Raw genomic sequence first — 16,339 nt, forward strand, 5'->3', positions numbered from 1 at the left:
TTTATTCATGAGAGACACAGAGAGAGAGAGATAGAGGCAGAGACACAGGCAGAGGGAGAAGCAAGCTCCATGCAGGGAGCCTGACGTGGGACTCGATCCTGGGTCCCCAGTGCTAAACTGCTGAGCCACCTGGGCTGCCCATACTGAATGTTTTCAAAGGTGATGCATTCTTTCATAGTTATGAGAATACAAATTTATTCTCAACTAACAATTCTGAGACAAGTGATATGTTTTTCCTTTTTAATAAAAAGCAAAATTTAAGTAACTATTTAAAACAATTGTTAAAGTTACAAAGTATTGATCACTGTATTATAATAACTATGTAAACCTCAGCATCTATATCTTAACTCAAAGTGAAAAAGAAAAATACAGGCTGAATGGAAAAGGAAATAGGTGTGGGGATTAGGAGCACTGGGCGATCTATGGGATGCTGAATCACTATACTGTATACCCATAGTGAACATTATACTGTATATGAACTAACTTGAATTTAAATAAAACTTAAAAAAAAAAAAAGTCTAAGGACTATCAGTCTATGTAAAAGGCAAGTCCAGAGAGGGGGTGATGATGACAGGCAAGAGGAGAGCAGTACAGGAGGCTGAGTAGTGGGAGCATGACAGCCTGCAGCGAGGGTGAAATACTTCTATGGACAAAGGATCAGACGCAGAATAAAGGACTCTAGAGCCCTGACCTGATTGTGGGTAAGGCAGAGTCATCCAAACAGCTTCCTGGAACTATGCCCATCCTGCCTCATGCCTAACACCCACACAGAAACCAGAAGAGGGAATTTGTGAAATCACCCCACAAAATAAGCTGGCAGTTTGAGTAGAAAACACTTAAAAGAGGATATAGTAGTCAGCAAATTCTGCTGTCAGTTATGTCAACACATGACAAAGAATTTCCACATTCTTACTTCTGCAAGCACTCCCATACTTCTGCAGGACTTCTGCAATCAAATACCAGGAGCCCAGCACTCTCTGCCTCAGGCCATAAAGCTGTACTAACCCCCCAGAGCAGGGACCGATGGCAACAGCTGCAGCCTGGGAAGACTCCAGGATTTCACGAATGCGTCCTTCGTGTAATCATCAGTGCTGTACTTCCCTCTGCCTCACTAACAGAATAAAAACTTCTATGTAGGTCAGGAGGAAAGAAAGTTCTATACACAATCTATGCTTCCCATATGCTCCAAACTAGTTCAGGCACTGTTTGCAGGCAAATGAGAAAGTGTGTCAGAAGTTTGGGGAGTAGGAAAATAGTGACAAGGCTGCTCATCCATGTGAGCCAAACTTTATACTTCTCCTGAGCAAATCTTTTAACTTGAGTGGATAAAATATTTAAGACTTGCAGGGTCTACTTTTGAGAGGAGATGACAGTGAAGGAATAAGGTACCAGAGAGGTTCTAATTTGTGATCTATTCTCAAGAATAAATTATTACCATGATTAAAAGGAATAAATTATTACCATGATTAAAAGGAATGTATTGACTTACCTGGAAAATATCTGTCTTGTCGTCAAATAGGCTGATAAAATATTTATAGTCAGCGTAAGCCCAGAATTTGGAATGGTCATAATCTCTAAATGGTCCAGAAATAGTAGACTGGTTACAGTTCCAGGTCAGAAACTCTTCAAGTGTAGCTTCTACATAAGCACATGTTGTTTCAAACTGAGGAACTGCAATATAAAAGAATCCATCCAACTTTTAAATGTATACTAAACACAATTTCCAAATATTGTTTTCTTAAAATGAAGATAATTTCAACCAAAAAATGTTAACTATCATTTCACATTAATCAAAAATTAATTCTGCACTTGCTATATAATTAGAACCATCTACAACACCCACAACATTCATGATTTAACAAAGATAAAAAACAATGTTTTAACCTTATGATTAAAGACTGACTACCCTTAGTAAAGCCTGATTCAGTAATCCAGTGGTATCCCTTAGATTAATCTTCCAAGACCTTTTCAAAGGTCTGTGAGGTCTAAACTATTTTCACAGTAATACTTGGATATTTCTCATTCTCATTCTTTCATGAGCGTATAATGGAGTTTATCAGAAGCTACATGACATTAGTTGATGTCACTGCTCTGCAACTAGTGGAATACGTGCTTATGTTCTTGTATTTTTAAAATGTCTCAGTTTTTTTTTTAAATTTTTATTTATTTATGATAGTCACACACAGAGAGAGAGAGAGGCAGAGACATAGGCAGAGGGAGAAGCAGGCTCCATGAACCAGGAGCCCAATGTGGGATTCAATCCCGGGTCTCCAGGATCACACCCTGGGCCAAAGGCAGGCACCAAACCGCTGCGCCACCCAGGGATCCCGAAATGTCTCAGTTTTAATTTATAATTTGGTAATAAGCATCACTGGACATAATCCATACTGACAAAGGCTTATGGGTGAACTCAGTAATTTTTTTTTAAAGGTACAGCATTTATTGCATTTCCAAATATTACAGAAAATATGGACTGCTTCATGAAGTTGCATGCCATCCTTGTACAGGGGCCATGCTGATCTTCTCTGTACTGGGGAATTCAATACTTTTTAAGTGCAAAGGGATCCTGAGACCAAAAAATGTGAGAGCTACTTCTTCAGATAAAAAGAAAGTAGTGACAAAAGTCTTTTGAAAATTTTCCAACTTTATACTGTGCATATATCAAACATAGTTCCTCAGAATCATTAAGTGGCCAATGGTAACTTAAAGTCTGTTCATTTATTCATTAACTCATTTATTTCAGAATCATTTATTAAGTACCTAATTTGTAACTAGCACTGTGCTCAGGCTTGTGGGAACATAAAAGAGAGAGGTGGTAATATTCTTGAGTTGAGAATATATTTAGACAAAGATAAAGCTTTAGCCTGAATAATAGGAAATTTGAGGCATTACATAATTAAATGAAAAATGTGCCATGGACACATAGGAAGAGGCAAAGACCCAGAGATGTAGGTTGATCAGGAAAGCTCAGAGAGAAGTCTACTGTCTATCGAGAATGGTTTGTTATTATGGGTATGCCTTTGTTTATCCAAGAACTATTCTTCTAAATAGTGATAAAATGAAAGTTTTTTGGTAATAAGCAAAATATTTTAAATGCCGTATGGGGAATGAATATTCAAGAAATCTGATTATGACCAGCGTGAAATTGTTTTAAGTGATATAGATCTTCTGCTTGTAAGTCAGCACAATGCCTAAAACATAGCAGATGCTCAGTAACAGGCTCTAATTCTGATTCTTACATTTACTTGAGGCCCTTCAAAAGTTAGCTGAATTAGTAGTAAGAGGAGAAGGTTATTCAGACTCTTTTTTCAACAGCTTTTATCTCTTCCCTCCACTTCTGCCTGAACTGCCTAGGATTATCTTAACCATCTTTTCCCCCCTCCTCTCTTTTTCCTATGACCTCAGAAAGGTGGAGAAGTAATAGAGGGGAGAGTGTGTGTCAAAGAGCCATCCTAATTCATCTACTTCCACAATTTGTCATCTGACTTTGAGAAGGAAAACTTTACAGGAGCATGTTTATCTAAAAGATAAAAATCTGCAATATTTAAGAACTATTTAAATTTGACGATTTTTGAGAAACACACAGAACAGCTGCCACTCGGGAACCCATCAATACATATACGTTCTTAATATTATCAACATTATCATTAAGCATTTACCCAACAATATAGGAATACACACAAACAAAAACCCATGTGGCAAGAAAGCTGCATGGTTCTGGGAAACAGGAGTCATTTTATAGTCATTTCAGTAAGCTCCAATGGAAGCCTGAAGATATTACACTGTCTTATGAGTTTTTAGTTCATAAAATTCAATCCAACTGATCGAACTGAATACTAAAGCCATTACTTGAGACACTTATCCCTGGGGGGTACAGTAGGAGGCCAGTTTTCACAGGCATGTCTGCATTGCAGCCTCATCAGGGGACTTTGTTCTCTGTCACAGCAAGTTCTGTACTTTAAAAAATGAAAACCTAAAAGGGCAAAAATTACATATGAGAACTGTTACTGTCAGGAGAAAATTACAATGAATGGAATGAATGTAAATGACAGACTTTTACATTTACAGTGATTTCAAAATAGAATCTTTTGAATTTTTCCTTCCTGGAAGTAGCACACAAAAGGTGTTGTTTTCATTCTGTTATCACGACAATTTCTTTCTGGGTAGTAGAGTTGTTTTTCTTAGTTTATTTTCTGCAATGCAATTATTCCTTTCTAACTTCATTATTATTGTTCTTTCATTTAACATTGAAGTAGCTCAGGCAGCTGCAATTTTCATCCCACTTACTGTCAACATGTTAGGTTAAGAAGCAGCTCAACTAAGCTCAGGATTTGGAAGTAGTGTGTAAGTTGAACTTGCTTCTTTTTTTTTTTTAATTTTTATTTATTTATGATAGTCACACACAGAGAGAGAGAGAGAGAGAGAGAGAGAGGCAGAGACACAGGCAGAGGGAGAAGCAGGCTCCATGGACCGGGAGCCCGACGTGGGATTCGATCCCGGGTCTCCAGGATCGTGCCCTGGGCCAAAGGCAGGCGCTAAACCGCTGCGCCACCCAGGGATCCCTGAACTTGCTTCTAACTCTCATAAAAGGGAGTCCTAAAATATTTTTTTGCAGAGCAGGGAAACAAATATTTCTCCATTTTGTTAGACTTCCTCATTTTTCAAGCAAGAAAACACTGCATGAAATGTAGGTACTTTTGACCATCACTGCATACTTAGGCTTATTTCTACAACTGCTTTTCCCAAATTACTGGGCCAGCTGAGGTATAGTATTGCCACTGGGCACCTATGATCCAAATGAATTTGATTCAGAATGGTTTCTTTTTTTTAAAGATTTTATTTATTTATGAGAGACACAAAGAGAGAGAGAGAAAGAGGCAGAGATACAGGCAGAGGGAGAAGCAGGCTCCATGCAGGGAGCCCAATGTGGGACTCGATCCCGGGTCTCCAGGATCACACCCTGGGCTGAAGGCAGCACTAAACCACTGAGCCACCAGGGCTGCCCAGATCCAGAATGGTTTCAAAGAGCTATGAGATGTCATTATCTGCTTCCTAAAACAAACTAAGAGAAACATACAATAATATTATTATCGCAAGCATTCTAGAAAAACTCAAACCAAGACCTTAAACAAAAATAAGAAATACATTCAATAGGAAATTAACAAGGTTATCACTGATTGTAAGATCAAATGCCTGTCACCCTAGAAAACACACAAGAACAAACTAAAAACCTACATACACCAATAAATGGCTGGATAAAAAATACACATACAAAAATAAACGGCTTTTTAAAATCTACCATCACAACTAGTTAGAAAAATTATAATACATAAAAATATTTTCCTTCCTAACAGCTTAAAAAGTTTATATTTATTATATTTTAAGAAATTTGTAGATCTATATGAAAACCCCAAGTCTTTTTACTGAGAGATAAAATGAACCTGCTAGGTGATAATGACATGTTCTTGCATAGGAAGATAACAGTATTATCACAAGGTAGATTCTTTCTGAATTAATTTACAGCACTTAACGAATTTTCACTTAAAATCTCAACAGGGGGCAGCTCCAGTGGCTCAGCGGTTTAGTGCTGCCTTCAGCCCAGGGCCTGATCCTGGAGACCCAGGACTGAGTCCCACATCGGGCTCCCTGCTTGTAGCTTGCTTCTCCCTCTGCCTGTGTCTCTGCCCCCCCTCCCCTCTCTGCATCTCTCATGAATAAACAGTTAAAATCTTAAAAAAAAAATCTCAACAGGATTTGCTTAATATGAGTACATTATTTAGCTCTAAAATTCATTTAAAGGAATAAAATTCAATAACATCTATGAGGAAGAGGATCAGGGAAGACAAGTTGTTCTTTCAAATATTAAACTATATATCAGTTGCTGAAATAGCATTTTAAAAATGTTTTACTGGCGGGATCCCTGGGTGGCTCAGTGGTTTAGCGCTTGCCTTTGGCCCAGGGTGCAATCCTGGAGTCCTGGGATCGAGTCCCGCGTCAGGCTCCCGGCATGGAGCCTGCTTCTCCCTCCTCCTGTGTCTCTACCTCTCTCTCTCTCTCTCTCTATCATGAATAAATAAATAAATCTTTTAAAACAATGTTTTACTGGCTTCAAAACTGATAGCTCAATAGATGGTCCAAACAATAGGTGCTGGAAGTTGTAAGAATACAGTAATATAATTAAGAGGATTTCAAAGTCGGTAGGGGAAAAAAGGATTATTCAGTAAACAATACTAAAATAAAAGGTACGGTTATTTCCAGCTTAACTAAAAAAAGTCAGTGAACATCATATATCAAAATAAATATGGAAAGGATAAAGAGTAAAATGTAAAAAGGAAATCAAGCTATTAGAAGAAAATATTAAGATATTTATTTTCAAGATACAGAAGGGAACTTCTAAGTAAAGAATAAAATGTTAGTGAAATAATAGTTCATTGGACTATATAAAGTATCAGCAGATTTTTTCTAAAAAAAGATAAATCTCAGGGCTCCTGGGAGGCTTAAGCGTCTGCCTTAGGCTCAGGTCATGATCCCAGGGTCTTGGGATCAAGCCCCACATCAAGCTGCCTGCTTAGCGGGGAGCCTGCTTCTCCCTCTGCCTCTGCCCTTCCCATCCACACTCCCAGCTCATGTTTTCATGCACTCTCTCAAGTAAATAAATAAAATCTTATCTTTTTCTTTTTAAAAATATTTTATTTATTTATTCATGAGAGACATGGAGGGAGAAAGGCAAAGACACAGGCAGAGGGAGAAGCAGGCTCCATGCAGGGAGCCCGACATGGGATTCGATCCCGGGTCTCCAGGATCATGCCCTGGGCTAAAGGCGGTGCTAAACCACGGAGCCACCCGGGCTGCCCAATAAATAAAATCTTAAAAAAAAAAAAAGAAATTAAAGACAAATCTTGGTTTGGGCAACGGAGTGGCAAAACAGACACCCTTGCATGTTCTGAAAAGAGAGTAAATGGAAACTACTTTTCTGCAAAGCACTCTGCCACAGGTACCAAAAGCCTTCATTCTTTTACTCCACAAATATCTGAGTGCCATTAGGTGCTCAGCCCATGGCGAGGCCTGACCCTGGCCCTCACAAGGTGGCCTTCTTGAACGGAGGAGAGACAGTAAACAGTTATTTACTTACAGACTAACCACGTGATTCTGAGCTAGGGGCTACTGGGAAATACAAGGTACTCAGAGTTAACTGAGTAGCTGCACCTGATTCGGGAGGCAGAGGTATGTGATCAGTAAAGACCTCCATGACAAAATATTTGAGCAAAAATCTGAAGGAAGAAGAGGAGTTAACCAGGGAAAGCTGCAGTAAGGGAAAATGGGAAAGGAGAAAAGAATGGCTGGACTCTAGATGTAAAAGCCCTGAAGAAAGGAGAACCCAACCTCTGGAAATACAAAAGCTGAAAAAAAAAATAATAAAAAATAAAAAATAAAAAAATAAAAAAATAAAAAAAGCTTGTTTGGCCCGAGCTCAGGGAGAGGGATTAAGCTGATGAGGCAAACAGAGATCTCTATACCACACACAAATTTTGACCTTTAGCCTAAGGATTACGGAGGCCATTTAAGGGTTGTAAGCAGAAAAATAGGATGAGATCTGTTTTTTTAAAAAAACTGTTTCTGGTTTCAGTATGGAGCATGGCCTGGATAGGAAAGACAGGGGAGGGCAGCCCCGGTGGCTCAGCGGTTTAGTGCCGCCTTCAGTCTAGGGCGTGATCCTGGAGACCCGGGATCGAGTCCTACATCAGGCTCCCTGCATGGAGCCTGCTCCTCCCTCTACCTGTGTCTCTGCCTCTCTCTCAGTGAGTAAATTGAAAAAAAAAAAAAAAGACAGGGGGTGCAGAGGGACTATGACAGACTACTGCAACCGTGTTGCTGAGAGAGAGCAGGGTGACCCCACCTGGAATGAGAGAAGGAGGTAGATGGTACATATTTAGGGTATAAGTCACAGGGTCACCAGACACCACTTTAAGGGACAATCAGATGACTCAGAGGTTTCTGGTATAAGAAGGTTCATGCATCATGCTGCTTACTCATAACATTTATACCCTTTGACCCAGTCATTCTCTTTCTAGGAATCTATCCTAGGAAAATCATCAGAAACTTGAACAAGATTTATTTTCAAAGATGCTCACTTACAATCTTATTTATAAATTTGAAGCTTCCAAGTAATCTAAATAGAAAAAATTTAATTACGATACTAACATACAACAGAGTATTAGCCCTTTATTTTTTATTTATTTATTTTTAAAGATTTTATTTATTTATTCATGAGAGACACAGAGAGAGAGAGAGGCGGAGAGAGAAGCAGGCTTCATGCAGGGAGTCCTGACTTGAGACTCGATCTTGGGTCTCTAGGATCAGGCCCTGGGCTGAAGGTGGCACTAAACTGCTGAGACACCCGGCCTGCCCAAGTATTAGCTCTTTAAAAACCACATTTGACATCAAGAGAAGGGCACCTGGGTGGCTCAATGGTTAAGCATCTGCCTTAGGATCAGGTTGTGATCCCAAGGTTCCTGGGATCAAGTCCTTGCCTGTAGCAGACTCCCCGCAGGGAGCCTGCCTCTCCCTCTCCCTATGTCTCTGCCTCTCTCTCTGTGTCTCTCATGAATAAATAAAAATAAAAATAAAAAAATAAAAGTCCTAAGTCTGATAAAGTTCTGATATCCAGAATATATAAAGTCCCCTACACACAGTGGTTTGACTTAATGATTTTTTGACCTTATGATGGTGTGAAAGTGATACATATTCAGTAGAAACTGTACTTGAAATTTTGAATTTGGATCTTTTCTCTGGCTAGTGATATGCACTATGATACTCTCTTGTGATGCTGGACAGTGGCAACAAGCAATAGATCTCAGCCAGACCATTACAAGGGTAAACAACAGATACACTTGCAGCCATTCTGTACCCATATAATCATTCTGCTTTTCACTTTCACTACCATATTCAATTACATGAGCTATTCAATACTTGATCAAAACGGCTTTGCGTTAGATGATTTTGCTCAACTGTAAGCTAGTAAGTATTCTGAGCACATTTAAGGTAGGCTAGGCTAAGTTATTACATTTGGTAAGTTAGGTGTATTATTATTATTATTTTTTTTAGATTTGGTTTATTTATTAGAGAGAGAGCACGAGCAGGCAGAGGGGCGAAGGGAGACAGAGACTTCTCACTGAGCAGAGAGCCTGATTCAGGGGTTGATTTCTAGTACCCCAGGATTATGACCTGAGCTGAAGGCAGATGCTTAACCAACTGAGTCACCCAAGTGCCCAGTTAGGTGTATTAAATTTCAAATTTGATTTGAAATATTTTCAATTTATGATGAGTTTATCAAGACTTAATCCCATCATAAGTTGAGGAAGATCTGTAAAGATTTTTTTTTTTTAAAGATTTTATTTATTTATTCATGAAAGACACTGAGGAGAGAGACAGGCAGAGACATAGGCAGAGGGAAAAGCAGGCTCCATGCAGGAAGCCTGATGTGGGACTTGATCCCAGGACTCCAGGATCACACCCTGGGCCAAAGGCAGGCACTAAACCACTAAGCCACCCAAGGATTCCTTGTAAAGATCTTTTTTAAACTCAACAACAAAAAGACCAAAAAACCCGTTCAAACCAAAAACCACCTCAATTAGAAAATGGGCAAAGGACTCAAATAGACATTTTTCCGAAGACATACACATAGTCAGTAAACACATGAAAAGATGCTCAATATCATTAGTCATTAGGGAAATGCATATCAAAACCATTATGAGGTAACACTTCACACCCACTAGGATAGGCTGGAATAAAAAATTGGTAAGTATTGGCAAAGATGTAGAGAAATTAAAACCCTCATACATTGGGGTAGGAATGTAAAATGGTTCAGCTACTTTGGAAAACATTTTGGCAGTTCCTTAAAAGGTTAAAAACAGGGATCCCAGGGTGGCTCAGCAGTTTAGCACCGGCCTTCTGTCCAGGGCGTCATCCTGGAGTCCCGGGATCAGGTCCTACATCAGGCTCCCTGCATGGAGCCTGCTTCTCCCTCTGCCCATGTCTCTGCCTCTCTCTCTGTGTCTCGTGAATAAATAAATAAAACCTTAAAAAAAAAAAAAAAAGGTTAAATACAGAGTTACTGTAGGACTCAGCAATCCCCCTTCTAGGTATAAACCCAAGAGAAATGAAAACATATATCCATATAAAAAAACTTGCTCATAAATGTTCATAGCAGCATTATTCATAATAGCCAAAAAGTGGAAACAACCCACATGTCCATCGACTGATGAATGGATAAACAAAACGTGATATGTACATATAATGGAGTATTATTCAACAATAAAAAGAAATGAAGTACAGATTTATGCTACAACTTAGATGAATCTTGAAAATATGCTATGTGAAAGAAGCTAGAAAATATGCTATATGAAAGAAGCTATACACAAAAGCCATGTATTGAATGATTCTGTTTATATGAAATAGGCAAATCTATAAGAAAAGAAAGGTTGTCAGGGAGTAAAGTGGAATGGAGAGTGACCGCTTAAAGGGTACTGGGCTTCCTTATGGGGTGATGAAATGTTCTGGAATTAGATAGTGATGATGGTTGCACAACATCATGCATATGTTAAAAGCACCGAACTGTACACTTTAAAATGATAAATTTTATGTTATGTGAATTGTACCTATTTTAAAAAAAATTATCTTTAGTAAAAACAGAGCAGTTGCTCACAACTGCAGAGAACTTCTACTTTCTTTTTCTCTTATGTTTAAGTATTAGCTTGAAAATGTCAAATCACTGTACCTCATCTAGAAAATAGGCTTATAATAGAACCATTCTAAGAGATTTTGAAGAAGATTAAAAGAATTAATACGTATAAAGCACTCAGAAGAGTGCCTGACACAATAGCTCTCAATAACTATTAGCAATTAGTAGTCATGTTGTATTTGGAGTCTAACCAGGGTATGAAAAAAATTATAGCTCCTATTTATCTCAAAATTATTGTCTAATAGACATCTCAGTGGATGGGAGATTTATTTGACTAAAATCAAGGAAGTAAGAGCATAGGCTGAGTTTTTATGGGCCTTTTGCCAGTCTAGCATTTAATTTTAAAACACAGTAAGATTTTGATCTGTGATTAGAATGAGATTTTAAAGAGTTTTGCTTATTAATCCTACTGTTTCTGCCATGAGTACAAGGGGGTTCTAGATACCAAAAACCAAATAACTCTTGAGAGATACATGAGAAGGTCAACAGGAGAAAAAGAAGCTTGGAGAAGCTAGAGGGAAGCTGGGTAATTTTCTAGTTCCTTCTGGGTTAAAATTAAATGCTAGACTGGCAAAAGGCCCATAAAAACTCAGCCTGTGCTCTTACTTCCTATATTCATAGAGCTACTTCACAGCAATGCTTCAAACACTGTGAAATTGTAGACTACCAACCTTGCCCATATTTAAATAGAAGTTAAACACTTCTAAAGCCATTCAATGGTTATGGATTCCTTTAAACAGCACTCTTTCCTTTTACTATTTTTAGAATTAACAGCAACTGCTTTATCTGACTATAAGGCAAAATATCAAAATGTTACAAGTCTCCAGAGAAAAAGAAGAGGCTGGCAAATTCTAATTGCTTAAAAGGATGAAAAGAAAGACAGCTTTACATACTTTTCATATTGATGCAGAACCACAGAGGTCAGGTGGCTGATGGAGCAGAGATAAAATTACAACCAGGAGCAAGCAGTATATATATAGTGCCTGAAGCCACAAATAAAAGGACACATTCTACATGAGTAAAAAGCAAAAGGGACTATAAGCTTGGTAATAATCTTTTTCAGTCATAGGGGAACATAAATAATAGCACGTTAACAAATATTAAGTTTTCTACCACATTCAGTGAACCATGATACATGAACAAAGTTATAAGGCTATCAATTGCATAAGGTTATCAACTACAGGCATAGTACATTAAAAAAAAAAAAAAAAGTCTTAACACAAACTGTTCTCCTAAAACCTCCAATAAAACTTTCCCATCTGCAAATGGTCAAAAACAGGATTAGAAATAAAGGATTCTCTAGACATAAACCACTGCTAAGAATGTGGGAATGCTACTGAAGAGATGTTATTATTATGATTGCTTGTAGTCCTACCTGTATCTGTTCTTTTCATTCCCATCCTGAACCGGATCTGCTTGTCATGAAGGACCTCAGAAAGGTGCTTAGCAGTCCAGTGGTGTGCTGGCCAATCAAAAGCCATGTTACAGAAGACTGCAGGTTGTTGTAAAGACATTATAATTTCTTTTGCTTTCTCTGGTGTAAAAGGTTTGACACGTTCACCTGGGGAGAGAAATAGAGTGATAACTATAAAGTTATTTCATGTAATATGAAGGAAAAATAGCTAGTATCATTTCTATTATGGTAAATCTTTCCATGCAATTATACTACATTTTATACTTCGTTTATTACTATTTACATAAATATTTAACCTCAAAAACCATAATTCTTAAGTGATATATTTTTTTTAAGATTTTATTTATTTATTCATGATAGACATGGGGGGCGGGGGGCAGAGACACAGGCAGAGGGAGAATCAGGCTCCATGCTGGGAGCCTGATGCGGAACCCGATCCTGGGACTCCAGGATCATACCCTGGGCCAAAGGCAGGCGCTAAACCGCTGAGCCACCCAGGGATCCCCTTAAGTGATTTTTCTTATTAAATTTTAAGTGTTGGAAAATATTTATAATTTTCAATGTCAAAAAATGTTTTTTTTTAATTTATTTTTTATTGGTGTTCAATTTACCAACATACAGAATGACCCCCAGTGCCCGTCCCCCAATCACTCCCACCCCCTGCCCTCCTCCCCTCCTACCACCCCTAGTTCGTTTCCCAGTTAGCAGTCTTTACGTTCTGTCTCCCTTTCTGATATTTCCCACACATTTCTTCTCCCTTCCCTTATATTCCCTTTCACTATTATTTATATTCCCCACATGAATGAGAACATATAATGTTTGTCCTTCTCCGACTGGCTTACTTCACTCAGCATAATACCCTCCAGTTCCATCCACGTTGAAGCAAATGGTGGGTATTTGTCATTTCTAATAGCTGAGTAATATTCCATTGTATACATAAACCACATCTTCTTTATCCACTCATCTTTCGATGGACACCGAGGCTCCTTCCACAGTTTGGCTATCGTGGCACATTGCTGCTATAAACATCGGGGTGCAGGTGTCCTGGCGTTTCATTGCATCTGTATCTTTGGGGTAAATCCCAACAGTGCAATTGCTGGGTCGTAGGGCAGGTCTATTTTTAACTCTTTGAGGAACCTCCACACAGTTTTCCAGAGCGGCTGCACCAGTTCACATTCCCACCAACAGTGCAAGAGGGTTCCCTTTTCTCCACATCCTCTCCAACATTTGTTGTTTCCTGCCTTGTTAATTTGCCCCATTCTCACTGGTGTGAGGTGGGATCTCATTGTGGTTTTGATTTGTATTTCCCTGATGGCAAGTGATGCAGAGCATTTTCTCATGTCCATGTTGGCCATGTCTATGTCTTCCTCTGTGAGATTTCTGTTCATATCTTTTGCCCATTTCATGAATGGATTGTTTGTTTCTTTGGTGTTGAGTTTGATAAGTTCTTTATAGATCTTGGAAACTAGTCCTTTATCTGATATGTCATTTGCAAATATCTTCTCCCATTCTGTAGGTTGTCTTTGAGTTTTGTTGACTGTATCCTTTGCTGTGCAAAAGCTTCTTATCTTGATGAAGTCCCAATAGTTCATTTTTGCTTTTGTTTCTTTTGCCTTCATGGATGTATCTTGCAAGTTACTGTGGCCGAGTTCAAAAAGGGTGTTGCCTGAGTTCTTCTCTAGGATTTTGATGGAATCTTGTCTCACATTTAGATCTTTCATCCATTTTGAGTTTATCTTTGTGTCTGGTGCAAGAGAGTGGTCTAGTTTCATTCTTCTGCATGTGGATGTCCAATTTTCCCAGCACCATTATTGAAGAGACTGTCTTTCTTCCAATGGATAGTCTTTCCTCCTTTATCGAATATTAGTTGACCATAAAGTTGAGGGTCCACTCCTGGGTTCTCTATTCTGTTCCATTGATCTATGTGTTTGTTTTTGTGCCAGTACCACACTGTCTTGATGACCACAGCTTTGTAATACAACCTGAAATCTGGCATTGTGATGCCCCCAGATATGGTTTTCTTTTTTAAAATTCCCCTGGCTATTCGGGGTCTTTTCTGATTCCACACAAATCTTAAAATAATTTGTTCTAACTCTCTGAAGAAAGTCCATGGTATTTTGATAGGGATTGCATTAAACGTGTATATTGCCCTGGGTAACACTGACATTTTCACAATATTACTTCTGCCAATCCATGAGCATGGAATATTTTTCTATCTCTTTGTGTCTTCCTCAATTTCTTTCAGAAGTGTTCTATAGTTTTGAGGGTATAGATCCTTTACATCTTTGGTTAGGTTTATTCCTAGGTATCTTTTAAAAAAGGCTTTCCACTATATTTAAATTTTTAAAGACACCATTTTTTGAAAATTGCATTTCCTAAATAGAGGCTTATATATGAAATGCTGATGGGACTACTCTAGAACTAGAGCTGCTGGAGTCAGGAATAATTCTACTTGTCAAATATCATGTGTTTACCCCAAAAGACTACTGAATTCCTATATCAGTCAAAGGGGTGGGGAATGATTGTTTTCATTTCAAGATTTAAAAAGATAAAAGATATACTATGACAGGTATCAATGTTAATCATTGACATCAATTGTATCTATAAACAGTATAAGGGATATGTAAAAATAAATTTTGTGACTGAGTACTTCAATAAATTTCATAGAATCATAGACTGTAAATCCTGGGTTGGATGGTAATGATAAGTATTTGCTAAATAAAAGAACAAGTAAGTTTCTCCTTAAAGACATCTTAAAATGGAAGTTTTTTTTGGGAAAGTCAAAACATGCTTCATACTGATTCCTGATACATATGCATATATCATTAGCATATGATTCTCTAAATTTATGATTCTCTAGAATAATCAGCTAAAGCCTCTAATTCATTAACTATTCTTAAGGCTTGTTTTTAAAGAAAATGAAAAACTTTAAGTCAACTTGGCCTCTTTTCTTAGACAAGGGCAAACACTCAGAATCCTTCCCCTAAAACTTTGATGAAAGTAAGCAAGACATTTGAGGACAGTCTGTCACTGTCTACACATTCAGGGCTCCCAGGTGAGGAGACATGTGGACATTCAAGAGGGGAAAGGCAATAGATGCCCTGGGTGGCTGGGTGGGGCTATGTGGAGGGAGGAAGAGAGAAGGCACTCTTGGGCCCCCAAGTAAATGAAGCCCCAAGTTCATAGGTAAGTGCTGAAGAGCCTGTAAGGGAAACAGGATGTGACCAGGAGCAAAATTTTCTATCTTTCCTTGAGATTCTTGTTTTCAACTTTTGACATGCTTGATAAATTCACATTAGGGGTCTAGACCAATACTCGCTGATAAATATAAGTACAAGGTTACCTGGATCATGATACACCAAATCTTCCTGGACTTGGAGTGTCTGGATTCCATGTACATGGAAAATAGACAAGCTGCATTTTTATTATATATTTTGTAAGTTTTGCTAGACTACAAGAAACTGTAATACATTCAAGATAACACTCTGTTGTTTGTGGCATGTAAATTAGTACTATCCTCTGGCAAACAACTGGAAAAGTGAAGCAGAAATCTCAGATAACCACCCATTAATCTAGTAACTCCCGTTATAGGAATTTGCTTTTAACAAAATCATCATCAGCTACATGCATATTTATAATATATATGTATACACATAAAATATCTACTACCATAATATAAAAACTAAAAATATAAACAGCTTAATATCTGAAAACAGAAAAATATTTACTGAATATTACTAAATATTATGTAAATTTTTCCCATGGTACATTATACCCATCAGCAATAAAAATGAGGGCTATGTAGAAATGTGTGAAGATGTAGAGACTGGAACTGACTCAGAGCTACTGTACTAGCCAAGTAAGAAGTATTACAGAAAGGCCCTGAACAGCAAGGGGTGGCAGTAAGGAAGGCAGAGATGGTGGAGATATAGAAATACTAAGAGATTAATATCAAAGACTATTACAAACAAAGACATGTGGGGTGGGAGGAAGATGGCAGCCATAAGGGAGACTGAGGGTTTCTAGACTTTGTGACTTGACATAAAAAAAAGTTAGGAGCAGCAGCTCATTCTGGAGGGAAGATGAAGAGTTTGGTTTTGAACATCATCATCATCATAATATATTTCCTTTACCATTTGCCATTTACATACATGAAAACTGCTCATCTGATCTCTAAGAAACCT

General features: G+C 38.1%; 1 protein-coding gene and 1 pseudogene across 4 annotated transcripts in view; both read right to left on the reverse strand.

Moving 5' to 3' along the window:
• The window catches only part of HSPBAP1 (HSPB1 associated protein 1), a 64,734-nt gene that overhangs the window by 34,471 nt on the left and 13,924 nt on the right, over positions 1–16,339 (reverse strand). The window contains exons 1-4 of one of the 4 annotated variants that reach the window (XM_038583035.1): positions 12,117–12,269; positions 11,635–11,724; positions 3,850–3,973; positions 1,490–1,671 (exon numbers count right to left, since the gene is read on the reverse strand). In XM_038583035.1, the coding sequence (XP_038438963.1) occupies positions 1,490–1,671; positions 3,850–3,901 (234 nt within the window). In that variant the 5' untranslated portion in view covers positions 3,902–3,973; positions 11,635–11,724; positions 12,117–12,269. Of the gene's footprint in view, positions 1–1,489; positions 1,672–3,849; positions 3,974–11,634; positions 11,725–12,116; positions 12,303–16,339 lie in introns of those variants that run through there. The other 3 variants (XM_038583037.1, XM_038583036.1, XM_038583034.1) reach the window with 3 other exon arrangements.
• Positions 2,463–2,561, reverse strand: LOC119867394 (annotated as a pseudogene).

The sequence above is a fragment of the Canis lupus genome, chromosome 33, assembly GCF_011100685.1.
Source record: "Canis lupus familiaris isolate Mischka breed German Shepherd chromosome 33, alternate assembly UU_Cfam_GSD_1.0, whole genome shotgun sequence".
Taxonomy (NCBI): Eukaryota; Metazoa; Chordata; class Mammalia; order Carnivora; family Canidae; genus Canis; species Canis lupus.